We start from the raw sequence: 15,000 nt of genomic DNA, 5'->3' as shown, positions 1-15,000 counted from the left end.
TGCTATTCATCCATTTGTAATGTTAAAACGACTGGTGTTGACGTTAGTGCTACACTTTTCTGTCATGTTGATTGACTAGCGACAGCTGGTGAGGTGTCACTAGTTAGGATACGTCTCTCTTTGGAGGGAAAAAAAGGTCGGCATCTATAAGTTACTTGAACCTGTGAATTTAGCCATTTATCGCCAGTCCAAATACCCACAGTTGACCAAATAAATTTAATTGTAGCTCACTATTGTCACTCCAATATCTGACACTCGCAAAATGCCAAGAGGGTTACCTAGGCTAGAGGGTCACCTAGGCTAGAGGGTTACCTAGGCTAGAGGGTTACCTAGGCTGGAGGGTCACCTAGGCTAGAGGGTCACCTAGGCTAGAGGGTCACCTAGGCTAGAGGGTTACCTAGGCTAGAGGGTCACCTAGGCTAGAGGGTCACCTAGGCTAGAGGGTTACCTAGGCTAGAGGGTTACCTAGGCTAGAGGGTCACCTAGGCTAGAGGGTTACCTAGGCTAGAGGGTTACCTAGGCTAGAGGGTCACCTAGGCTGGAGGGTCACCTAGGCTAGAGGGTCACCTAGGCTAGAGGGTTATCTAGGCTAGAGGGTCACCTAGGCTAGAGGGTCACCTAGGCTAGAGGGTTACCTAGGCTACAGGGTTACCTAGGCTAGAGGGTCACCTAGGCTAGAGGGTTACCTAGGCTACAGGGTTACCTAGGCTAGAGGGTCACCTAGGCTAGAGGGTTACCTAGGCTACAGGGTTACCTAGGCTAGAGGGTTACCTAGGCTACTGCACCTGACAGCTGACTGACTCCTGCTGTCAAGTAAACAATAGTCGCGTTCCCATCAAACATCTTAATGCACGCAGATGCGCATTTTCTGTATCCGAATTTTCACGAATGCAAGATAGAATATGTGAATGAGCTGGATGGAAACGCAACCAGTGTTGGGAAGTAACTGAATACATGTATTTGGGATTACGTATTCAGAATACAAAATTATGAGTAACTGTATTTTGTTACAGTTACATTTTCATTGAGTGGTATTTAGAATACAGTTACTTTGGTCAATTGTAGGGGTTACTTTTGGAATCCTTCTTATATGAATTTCTGGGCTTTTTGAACTCAAATTCTGACATTTCTTTTGTTTTTCAATGTTTTTAAATTAAAACAAATGTTTTAATACATAATTAATGTTTCTTGGTGAATGAGAATGTTAAGGTATTAATCTGAAAGGTAAAACCAGCGTAATTTAACCCAACGGCCTTTGTGCCCTGTCATGTGGCCTTTGTGCCCTTAAAAAAAATGTGAACGGGAAGGCCAAATGGCCTTGCCCCTAAAATGACGAAATTCCAAGCCTGGTGTGTGTGTGTGTGTGGTGAGTGTGTGTGTGTGTGTGTGTGTGTGTGTGTGTGTGTGTGTGTGTGTGTGTGTGTGTGTGTGTGTGTGTGTGTGTGTGTGTGTGTGTGTGTGTGTGTGTGTGTGTGGTGAGTGTGTGTGAGTGTGTGTGTGTGTGTGTGTGTGTGTGTGTGTGTGATAGCAGCAGTCCAATAGGAGGTGTTAAGACAGAGTGAAGGAGAGAGTAGATCAGGAGGTCTGGGACACTAAAGTCCTTCATTTATCTATTCAATCATTTAGTTGATGAGGAGGGGGGAGGAGAGGAGGGGGGAGGAGGGGAGGGGAGAGGAGAGGAGGGGGGAGGAGAGGAGAGGAGGGGGGAGGAGAGGAGAGGAGGGGAGAGGAGGGGGGAGGAGAGGAGAGGAGGGAGGAGGGGAGAGGAGGGGGGAGGAGAGGGGAGGGGAGAGGAGAGGAGGGAGGAGGGGAGAGGAGGGGAGAGGAGGGGAGAGGAGAGGAGGGGGGAGGAGAGGAGAGGAGGGGAGAGGAGAGGAGAGGAGGGGAGGAGGAGGGGAGAGGAGCGGAGAGGAGGGGAGAGGAGAGGAGAGGAGAGTAGGGGAGGAGGAGGGGAGGGGAGGGGAGAGGAGGGGAGGAGGAGGGGAGGGGAGGGGAGAGGAGGGGAGGAGGAGGAGGGGGGAGGAGAGGGGAGGGGAGGGGAGAGGAGAGGAGGGAGGAGGGGAGAGGAGGGGGGAGAGGAGGGGAGAGGAGGAGGGAGTCTCAGTGGTTGTAGACGGGGACTTTGTCATCCTCTTTCCTCTCGATTTATTTTTGGTTTAAATCATTTCTGTTGCACTTGTCTTGTCCCCTCTGGGCCTCCGTGGTGCGTGTGTGTGTGTGTGGGTGTGTGGGTGTGTGTGTAGGTCTGTGTGTGTGTGTGTGTAGGTGTCTGTGTGAGTGTGTGGGTGTGTGTGTGTAGGTGTCTGTGTGTGTGCATGTGTGTAGGTGTGAGTGTATGGTGTGTGAGTGTGTGTGTGTGGTGTGTGTGCGTGTGCGTGTGCGTGTGTGTGTGAGTGTTTGAGTGAGTGTGTGTGTATGGTGTGTGAGTGTGTGTGGTGTATGATGTATGGTGTGTGTGTGTGTGAGTGTGTGTGTGTGTGTGTGTGTGTGGTGTGTGTGTGTATGATGTATGGTGTGTATGGTGTATGGTGTGTGTGTGTGTGTATGATGTATGGTGTGTGTGTGTGTGTATGATGTATTGTGTGTGTGTGTGTGTGTGTGTGTGTGTGTGTGTGTGTGTGTGTGTGTGTGTGTGTGTGTGTGTGTGTGTGTGTGTGTGTGTGTGTGTGTGTGTGTGTGTGTGTGTGTGTGTGTGTGTGTGTGTGTGTGTGAGTGAGTGAGTGAGTGTCTACTCACTCTTGTACTCCAGGTGGAACCCTGCCGCAACCACGCTGATGTCTGTCTGGAAGTGCAGGTAGAGCTGGTTACTGGTGCTGTTCAGCAGCGCAGGGGCCGTCGAACCTACACACACACACACAGACACACACACACAGACACAGGGGGCAGTCAACCATTTCACCAGAGGAGAGGAGAATGATTTTAAAAGTCTACAGAGCTCAGAGACAGACTGCAGGAGAAGGGGGGGGGGGGGGGGGGGAGGGAGGAGAGGACAGGAGTAGTACAGTAGTGTGTGTATCTGTATGTGCCTGTGCCTGTGTGTGCGCGTGTGCACATGTGTGTGTTTGTGCATGTGCAGATGTGTGTGTGTGCGCACTGCCATCTCCACAGCCACCCTCCTTCACACTCGCTACTGTTGACGGAATGAGACGTGAAAACGCATGGCTGCATCAGAGCCACGCTCTAGAAGGTTTACGGTAACAGAGCCACGCTCTAGAAGGTTTACGGTAACAGAGCCACGCTCTAGAAGGTTTACGGTAATTCTAAAGTTATGGTTGAAGCACAGACGTGGGAAACAGATCTGGAAATGTAAACACACACACACACACGCACTCACATTCACACACACACACACACACACACACACACACACACACACACACACACACACACACACACACCTTTCTAGTGTCTTTCTCTGGAGAGTTTTGTGACCTCCTTGGTTGTTGTGTTGCAGCTGGCCTGGTGGGTTACAGGTGTGTGTGTGTGTGTGTGTGTGTGTGTGTGTGTGAAGTGGCTGGCGGTTACACCTCTCCACAGACACACTAGAAAGGTTAAACCTTGTCTGGAGGGGACTCTCCCTCCCTCCTCTCCCTCTCCACACACACTCTGGAACACACTCTAGAACACACACGCTGCACTAAAGCCAAGGTATCAGCTCTCAGCCGAGGTTGGATCTGACACACACACATATACACACACACACACACACACACACACACACACACACACACACACACACAGCTACCTGAGAAGCTGCCTAGTTTGGGGGCGGTCATGTCTCCTCCGTCGTAAATCTCCAGAGAATCCCAGTTGTGTTCCGTAGCAAAGCTGATGACCTGGATCTGAGAGGAGGGAACCAGTTAGACCTGACTCTCCACACACACCTCCACACTAAAGCCCCTCAACCCTCCACACACACCTCCACACTAAAGCCCCTCAACCCTCCACACTAAACCCTCACTAAATCCCAGTCAGGGGTCAGAGTGGTACCTGGATCCCAGTCAGGGGTCAGGGGTCAGAGTGGTACCTGGATCCCAGTCAGGGGTCAGGGGTCAGAGTGGTACCTGGATCCCGGCTCCCTCGCTGACGAGGATCTTCCAGACACAGTTGAGGCTGTTGCCGTACGGCTCTGGGAACCCAGGAGACAAGATGGTGCCTCTCCTCTCTGTCAAGTTCCCACTGCAGGGGACTGGAGGGGGGGGGGGGGTTACTCTACTGGACAGACCAGGGGGGAGGAGGGGTGGAGAGGGTAGGGGAGGGAGAGGGGGGATGGGGGGGGTAGAGGAGAAGGGGGGGGGGGGTACTCACCCACACAGCTGGGCCCGGTGCTGTTCCACTGGGCCAGGGCATTGGGCACGCTGTGGCACCTGATGGCCGAGGACCCCTGGAGGAGGTAGCCGGGACTGCACTCAAACCGCACCACCGCCCCCGCAGAGAACTCTGACCCGATACGTCTCCCGTACCTGGGCTCCGGGACAGAACTGCACTGGGTGTCGCTGGTCCGAGGAACCGCTGGGGGGGGGAGAGTTACAACAGAGGTAATAACAACTTGAGAGGAACAGTTATAACACAGGTAATGAAGGGTTTATAACAGCCTACAGCAGTGTTTCTCAACAGGGGTGCCGCGGCACCCTTAGGGGTGCCGCAGAAACATGGCTGACACTAGGCTAATATAGTGAAATTTAAATAAATGAATGCATCATTTTGGAATCTTTCTTTTAGCTGTATCATACAGTTAAGTAAATCGAGGCACACATCAGAGAAAATAGTTCGGATTAATTTTCTAGTAGCCTACCGACGCTGCGATCAGTGTTTGGAACGTAGGCTGCATGACGTAGGCAAATACTTTTATTTACAGCGCGCGATATTGGATGAGTTGTCAAGGCTGTGCAGCGGTTCATCATCCAGCAGCATGGACACGGGTCATCATCCAGCAGCATGGACACGGGTCATCATCCAGCAGCATGGACACGGGTCATCATCCAGCAGCATGGACACGGGTTGGAAAGAAAAGCTCCACAGTCTGATATCTGAATCTGAGCCCTCAACATGGTCATCGTGTGGTCAGTCAGTGAAGGAGGTAGGCAGCTCCAGCAAGATGAAGAAACAACAGTATGATGACAATTACCTCACGTTTGGATTCATCTTCACTGGAGAGCTGTCATGTCCTCTCCCCCTGTGCCTGTTATGTGGTATGGAATTGTCCAACCAGGCAATGGTACCCAGCAAGTTGAAAAGACATCTGACAACCAATCACCCATCACATGCCAACCAAAGTAGGGAATACTTTGTTCGTTTGAAAAGCGAACACAGCCGACAGGAGCAGGTGAGTTCAAGTGTGCGAAAGTCTCAAACAATGCACTGGAGGCTAGCTACCTTGGTAGCCGAAATAATAGCTAAGGCTAAAAAGCCTCACACCATCAGTAATAATGCCAATCTGTAATAATGCCAGCCTGTAATAATGCCAGCCTGCACGGCTATTGTCAACAAAATGATAGGCCCACAAGCAGAGGTACCACTTTCGAACTCTACCATTGGAAGGCGTATAAATGACATGTCGGCAGACATAGAAGACGTGGTCTTAGACAAAATAAGGCTGTGTGGGAAATTCTCTCTGCAAGTTGATGAATCAACAGACGTGAGTGGCCACGCACAACTTTTGGGATTTGTGAGATTTATTGATGGAGGAGAAATTAGTGAGAATTGTTTATTTTGCAAGTGTTTGCCGCACAAAACAACAGGAGAGGAAATATACCGTGTCACAACAGAGTACCTTGAACAGGGAGGTCTAAGTTGGAAAAATTGCATCAGTGTCTGCACCGATGGCGCTGCTGCGATGACCGGCAATGTCAAAGGTTTCATCAGCAGGATCAGAGCGCAAAACCAAAATGTTCGCACAACGCATTGTTTCCTTCACAGGGAGGCACTGGTTGCCAAGACTTTACCGAAATATCTTTCAGATGTACTGGACAGGGCAGTGGACATAGTTAATTTCATAAAGGCGCGACCGTTAAAGTCCCGTCTTTTTTCCATTCTATGCGAGGAAATGGGAGCCGAGCATCAGAGCTTGTTGCTGCACACGGATGTCCGCTGGCTCTCACGCGGAAAGTGCTTGGACCGACTGAACGAGTTAAGAGAAGAAGTCAGAGTGTTTCTAGCGGGAGAGAATTCTGCATATAAAGAGTTCATTGCAGATGCGCAATGGTGCGTGAAACTCGCATACCTGGCCGATATATTTAAGCACCTCAATGAACTTAATTCTAAAATGCAAGGTAAAGAGGAAAATCTACTAAGCTCATCAGACAAATTGCGTGGCTTCAAGTCTAAACTCACTCTCTGGCGCTCTTGTGTGAAACGGGAGAGTTGAGATGTTTCCCCTGTACAGTGCACATCCAAACAGCAAAAAACTTTCTGGCCTTATCTCTCAGCATCTGCAAACCCTTGACGAGAGATTTAATAAGTATTTTCCAGCTGAGACCTTTGCTGGTTTTGACTGGGTCCGTGACCCTTGGAATTCGTGCGCTTTGGAGAGCGCAGCCGACCTGCCAATGCAGGCACAGGAGCAACTGGCAGAGATGAAAGAAGATCGTACATTAAGGATGAAATTTCAAGATATGACATTGGATACATTTTGGATATCATTGGAAAAGGAATACCCGATAGTGTCAAGTAGTGCTGTTGACATACTGTTACCCTTTTCCACGACATATTTGTGTGAACTGAGCTTTTCGAGCTTAACCTGCATCAAGAACAAGTACAGAGAGCTGTGGACCAGGAGCTACGTGTGTGTCTGTCATCCATTCCTGCGAGAATAGAGCGGTTGTGTGCATCCTCCCAGGCCCAAATCTCTCACTGAGAGTAAGTCACATTTACGCCCCCCTGTGTGTGTGTGTGTATGCGTGCGTGTAAGAGTAGTAGGCTACATGCGTTATGCATTTGTTGTTCGTCAGAGACAGTGTGTGTATTCTAATGATAATCAACATTAAAAAAAATATATATATATATATTGGGGTGCCTTGAGATTTTTCATTCATGCAAAGGGTGCCGCGACTGAAAAAAGGTTGAGAAACACTGGCCTACAGTGAGGTTGAGAAACACTGGCCTACAGTGAGGTTGAGAAACACTGGCCTACAGTGAGGTTGAGAAACACTGGCCTACAGTGTGTGAACACTCTAGTCTCAGCTGTTCTTGTGGTAGAGGAGAGCAGGGCTTAGTCAGGCTCACACAGGCTTACACACACACACACACACACACACACACACACACACACAGGCTTACACACACACACACACACACACAAACACGGGCTTACACACACACATACACACGCACACACACAGGCTCACACACACATACACACGCACACCCACACGCACACACACACACACACACACAGGCTTACAGACATGTATAATACATGAGGACATGAAGCATCTCTAAGGTTGAAAAATTAAATTGATATTACCACACCTGCACATACCACAACACATACCACAATATATACCACAATACATACCACAATACATACCACAACACATACCACAATACATACCACAATACATACACATACCACAACACATAACACAATACATACCACAATACATACCACAATACATACCACAATACATACCACAACACATAACACAATACATACCACAATACAAACCACAATAGATATCACAATACATACCACAACGTATACCACAATCATACCACATAACACAATACATACCACACACCACCATACATACCACCATACATACCACACACCACCATACCTACCACACACCACCATACACACCACCATACATACCACACACCACCATACCTACCACACACCACCATACACACCACCATACATACCACCATACATACCACACACCACCATACCTACCACACACCACCATACATACTACACACCACCATACATACCACACATCACCATACATACCACCATACATACCACACACCACCATACATACCACACACCACCATACATACCACACACCACCATACCTACCACACACCACCATACATACCACCATACATACCACACACCACCATACCTACCACACACCACCAAAAACACCACCATACACACCACCATACATACCACACACCACCATATATACCACCATACCTACCACGCACCACCATACATACCACACACGACCATACATACCACCATACATACAACTATACCTACCACACACCACCATACATACCACAACATATACCACAATACATACCACAATACATACCACAGCACATACAACAATACATACCACATACCACAATACATACCACATACCACACTACAATACATACCACAATATATACCACAATACATACCACAACACATACCACAATACATACCACAATACATACCACAACACATACCACAATACATACCACAACACATACCACAATACATACCACAATATATACCACAATACATACACAAACCACAACACATACCACAATACATACCACAATACATACCACATACCACAATATATACCATAATACATAACACAATACATACCACAATACATACCACACACTACCATACATACCACACACCACCATACACACCACCATACATACCACCATACACACCACCATACCTACCACACACCACCATACATACCACCATACCTACCACACACCACCATACATACCACCATACACACCACCATACATACCACACACCACTATATATACCACTATAGATACCACCATACCTACCACACACCACCATACCTACCACACACCACCATACAGACCACCATACCTACCACACACCACCATACATACCACCATACATACCACACACCATCATATATTCCAGTTTTTCTGACAGAAAATGGAACTATTCACACAAGTCTGAAAACTTTAAGCTCATGTATCAACAAGACTCCAGACTGCTAAACTTAAAGCACAATTCCAGTGTCTTCACTCAAATTTTAATTCTAAATCACATTTTTGCAAAACTCTAAGCACAAATCGCATCATTTAGCTCACTTTGTTCACCTGGAAAACACTGGCCTTCAAAATGAAACACCCTCATTACCAACTGGTCTCACTCACTTCTCACCTGTTCAAACCCAACTGGCAAAACACTTCAATCAGGTGTCAGAGCATAAAAGAGGCCTCAGGTGACCTCGACTGTGTCAGGGGGAAATATGGAGCAGCATGGAGAACAGAGAGGAAGAGGAGGAGGAGGAAGAGGAGGAGGAAGATGATGAAGAGGAAGAGGAAGAGGAGGAAGAGGAGGAGGAGGAGGAAGAAGAGGAAGGCAAGCTAATATGTCTAATGAAATCCTCTCAACTTTGGTTGACCATGTACTCAATCATGGCCTAACAGTGACTGAAGCTGGGCAGCGAGTCCAGCTGAATCTGAGCCGCTTCACGGAGGCCTCAGTTATCCTCAGTTATCCTCAGTTATCCTCAGTTATCCAGCATTCAGAGATGAGAAGAGGTAAGTTACCACTTCAGTAGTCTTCTACTCTCTACAGTCATTACAGTCATGGAACTTTAGGGTTTCTATGCATATCTCCAGAGCTTAGAGGAATGGATAGTTAATGTTGTTTTGTCTTACATTTATGAAACATGCAGCCTCGACTGTATGCACTTTTCACAGATGCGTCTTCCCCATCGCAGGAACATCGCAGGTCCTCTGGCCTGATCAGGATCAGATCTGTTTCACCGCTTTTTAGATTTTGGTTTTTATTTTTTGTGGACCTACGAAACCCTTTTTTTTTTTTGCAGTCAGTTCAGTCAGCTGAACATTTGACTGTATTACAGTAACAAATAAATATTTGCTTTGTTACCTTTTTGTATTTGTGCACTGAAAGACAGTCTAAACATTTTCTTACTGTCGTGATTTTCATTTTACTTATCAGTAAAATACTGTGAGTTTTGCCAAAATAGGGAACATGTATTCTCCGGGTTGCAGTATCAACTCTAGGTTTACAGTTTGACTCTGGGAAGCTGGGCTCTGAGTTTAGCCCAACTGGAGCTCATTGGACATGTGCATTGTTTCCTATTCTGACACAATGATTTCGTCAATGTAATATTTATGATATATTCACAGTATTTTATTACAATATGGCAACAGTCTTTATACTGTATGTACCATAACATTGCAACCTACTATGACAAAAAAAAAGTAAACTTTAAAAAAGGAGAAAAAGGAAACAATTTGACACAGTTTTCTACATTTGAATGTGTAACATGGCTGCATGAAGCCAAAACATATCAACATATATAAACAGTATTTTGATGGTTGTGTTTTAAGTTTATTGTCACAGCAGTGTGTAAGAGATATTCATATCATAGCTGTGGATCGTTTTGGTAGAAAGAATCAGTTTTGAGAAGAGAGAACAGAGTTTTGACCAAATGGTGAACTTCAGTTTTGTGTTTCTAGTTTTGAGAAACTGAGCTACAGTTTCAGGAACTAGTAGATTCACAACTACTGTTACTAAACTATTAAACTACCATAAATTAAAACGACTGTTACTAAACTATTAAACTACTGTTACTAAACTATTAAACTACCATAAATTAAAACAACTGTCACTAAACTATTAAACTACTGTTGTTGTCATCAACGTTAATATTGTTGTTGTTAATGTTGTTGTTGCTGTAAAGCACTTTGTCTCCTGTCTGTTTGTTTGTGTTGTAAACAGGGTTGGTTGTGTTGTAAACAGGGTTGGTTGTGTTGTAAACGGGGTTAGTTGTGTTGTAAACGGGGTTGGTTGTGATGTAAACAGTGTTGGTTGTGTTGTAAACAGTGTTGGTTGTGATGTAAACAGTGTTGGTTGTGTTGTAAACGGGGTTGGTTGTGATGTAAACAGTGTTGGTTGTGTTGTAAACAGTGTTGGTTATGTTGTAAACGGGGTTGGTTGTGTTGTAAACAGGGTTGGTTGTGTTGTAAACGGGGTTGGTTGTGTTGTAAACAATGTTGGTTGTGTTGTAAACAATGTTGGTTGTGTAAAGTGGGTTCTGACTCGGATGTCCGCTGGCTCTCACGCGGAAAGTGCTTGGACCGACTGAACGAGTTAAGAGAAGAAGTCAGAGTGTTTCTAGCGGGAGAGAATTCTGCATATAAAGAGTTCATTGCAGATGCGCAATGGTGCGTGAAACTCGCATACCTGGCCGATATATTTAAGCACCTCAATGAACTTAATTCTAAAATGCAAGGTAAAGAGGAAAATCTACTAAGCTCATCAGACAAATTGCGTGGCTTCAAGTCTAAACTCACTCTCTGGCGCTCTTGTGTGAAACGGGAGAGTTGAGATGTTTCCCCTGTACAGTGCACATCCAAACAGCAAAAAACTTTCTGGCCTTATCTCTCAGCATCTGCAAACCCTTGACGAGAGATTTAATAAGTATTTTCCAGCTGAGACCTTTGCTGGTTTTGACTGGGTCCGTGACCCTTGGAATTCGTGCGCTTTGGAGAGCGCAGCCGACCTGCCAATGCAGGCACAGGAGCAACTGGCAGAGATGAAAGAAGATCGTACATTAAGGATGAAATTTCAAGATATGACATTGGATACATTTTGGATATCATTGGAAAAGGAATACCCGATAGTGTCAAGTAGTGCTGTTGACATACTGTTACCCTTTTCCACGACATATTTGTGTGAACTGAGCTTTTCGAGCTTAACCTGCATCAAGAACAAGTACAGAGAGCTGTGGACCAGGAGCTACGTGTGTGTCTGTCATCCATTCCTGCGAGAATAGAGCGGTTGTGTGCATCCTCCCAGGCCCAAATCTCTCACTGAGAGTAAGTCACATTTACGCCCCCCTGTGTGTGTGTGTGTATGCGTGCGTGTAAGAGTAGTAGGCTACATGCGTTATGCATTTGTTGTTCGTCAGAGACAGTGTGTGTATTCTAATGATAATCAACATTAAAAAAAATATATATATATATATTGGGGTGCCTTGAGATTTTTCATTCATGCAAAGGGTGCCGCGACTGAAAAAAGGTTGAGAAACACTGGCCTACAGTGAGGTTGAGAAACACTGGCCTACAGTGAGGTTGAGAAACACTGGCCTACAGTGAGGTTGAGAAACACTGGCCTACAGTGTGTGAACACTCTAGTCTCAGCTGTTCTTGTGGTAGAGGAGAGCAGGGCTTAGTCAGGCTCACACAGGCTTACACACACACACACACACACACACACACACACACACACAGGCTTACACACACACACACACACACACAAACACGGGCTTACACACACACATACACACGCACACACACAGGCTCACACACACATACACACGCACACCCACACGCACACACACACACACACACACAGGCTTACAGACATGTATAATACATGAGGACATGAAGCATCTCTAAGGTTGAAAAATTAAATTGATATTACCACACCTGCACATACCACAACACATACCACAATATATACCACAATACATACCACAATACATACCACAACACATACCACAATACATACCACAATACATACACATACCACAACACATAACACAATACATACCACAATACATACCACAATACATACCACAATACATACCACAACACATAACACAATACATACCACAATACAAACCACAATAGATATCACAATACATACCACAACGTATACCACAATCATACCACATAACACAATACATACCACACACCACCATACATACCACCATACATACCACACACCACCATACCTACCACACACCACCATACACACCACCATACATACCACACACCACCATACCTACCACACACCACCATACACACCACCATACATACCACCATACATACCACACACCACCATACCTACCACACACCACCATACATACTACACACCACCATACATACCACACATCACCATACATACCACCATACATACCACACACCACCATACATACCACACACCACCATACATACCACACACCACCATACCTACCACACACCACCATACATACCACCATACATACCACACACCACCATACCTACCACACACCACCAAAAACACCACCATACACACCACCATACATACCACACACCACCATATATACCACCATACCTACCACGCACCACCATACATACCACACACGACCATACATACCACCATACATACAACTATACCTACCACACACCACCATACATACCACAACATATACCACAATACATACCACAATACATACCACAGCACATACAACAATACATACCACATACCACAATACATACCACATACCACACTACAATACATACCACAATATATACCACAATACATACCACAACACATACCACAATACATACCACAATACATACCACAACACATACCACAATACATACCACAACACATACCACAATACATACCACAATATATACCACAATACATACACAAACCACAACACATACCACAATACATACCACAATACATACCACATACCACAATATATACCATAATACATAACACAATACATACCACAATACATACCACACACTACCATACATACCACACACCACCATACACACCACCATACATACCACCATACACACCACCATACCTACCACACACCACCATACATACCACCATACCTACCACACACCACCATACATACCACCATACACACCACCATACATACCACACACCACTATATATACCACTATAGATACCACCATACCTACCACACACCACCATACCTACCACACACCACCATACAGACCACCATACCTACCACACACCACCATACATACCACCATACATACCACACACCATCATATATTCCAGTTTTTCTGACAGAAAATGGAACTATTCACACAAGTCTGAAAACTTTAAGCTCATGTATCAACAAGACTCCAGACTGCTAAACTTAAAGCACAATTCCAGTGTCTTCACTCAAATTTTAATTCTAAATCACATTTTTGCAAAACTCTAAGCACAAATCGCATCATTTAGCTCACTTTGTTCACCTGGAAAACACTGGCCTTCAAAATGAAACACCCTCATTACCAACTGGTCTCACTCACTTCTCACCTGTTCAAACCCAACTGGCAAAACACTTCAATCAGGTGTCAGAGCATAAAAGAGGCCTCAGGTGACCTCGACTGTGTCAGGGGGAAATATGGAGCAGCATGGAGAACAGAGAGGAAGAGGAGGAGGAGGAAGAGGAGGAGGAAGATGATGAAGAGGAAGAGGAAGAGGAGGAAGAGGAGGAGGAGGAGGAAGAAGAGGAAGGCAAGCTAATATGTCTAATGAAATCCTCTCAACTTTGGTTGACCATGTACTCAATCATGGCCTAACAGTGACTGAAGCTGGGCAGCGAGTCCAGCTGAATCTGAGCCGCTTCACGGAGGCCTCAGTTATCCTCAGTTATCCTCAGTTATCCTCAGTTATCCAGCATTCAGAGATGAGAAGAGGTAAGTTACCACTTCAGTAGTCTTCTACTCTCTACAGTCATTACAGTCATGGAACTTTAGGGTTTCTATGCATATCTCCAGAGCTTAGAGGAATGGATAGTTAATGTTGTTTTGTCTTACATTTATGAAACATGCAGCCTCGACTGTATGCACTTTTCACAGATGCGTCTTCCCCATCGCAGGAACATCGCAGGTCCTCTGGCCTGATCAGGATCAGATCTGTTTCACCGCTTTTTAGATTTTGGTTTTTATTTTTTGTGGACCTACGAAACCCTTTTTTTTTTTTGCAGTCAGTTCAGTCAGCTGAACATTTGACTGTATTACAGTAACAAATAAATATTTGCTTTGTTACCTTTTTGTATTTGTGCACTGAAAGACAGTCTAAACATTTTCTTACTGTCGTGATTTTCATTTTACTTATCAGTAAAATACTGTGAGTTTTGCCAAAATAGGGAACATGTATTCTCCGGGTTGCAGTATCAACTCTAGGTTTACAGTTTGACTCTGGGAAGCTGGGCTCTGAGTTTAGCCCAACTGGAGCTCATTGGACATGTGCATTGTTTCCTATTCTGACACAATGATTTCGTC

At 45.5% G+C, this 15,000-nt stretch overlaps 1 protein-coding gene across 1 annotated transcript in view; it reads right to left on the bottom strand.

Annotated features, from left to right (window-relative positions):
- Positions 1-15,000, bottom strand: part of LOC310805694 (CUB and sushi domain-containing protein 1-like) — a 158,155-nt gene that overhangs the window by 46,828 nt on the left and 96,327 nt on the right. The window contains exons 33-36 of the mRNA XM_083671494.1: positions 4,309-4,512; positions 4,065-4,189; positions 3,746-3,842; positions 2,737-2,841 (exon numbers count right to left, since the gene is read on the bottom strand). Coding sequence (XP_083527620.1) covers positions 2,737-2,841; positions 3,746-3,842; positions 4,065-4,189; positions 4,309-4,512 — 531 coding nt within the window. The remainder of the gene's footprint in view (positions 1-2,736; positions 2,842-3,745; positions 3,843-4,064; positions 4,190-4,308; positions 4,513-15,000) is intronic.

This window comes from Argentina silus (assembly GCF_951799395.1).
Source record: "Argentina silus genome assembly, chromosome: 6".
In the NCBI taxonomy this organism is placed as follows: Eukaryota; Metazoa; Chordata; class Actinopteri; order Argentiniformes; family Argentinidae; genus Argentina; species Argentina silus.
This window is presented reverse-complemented; position numbering and strand designations above follow the sequence as displayed.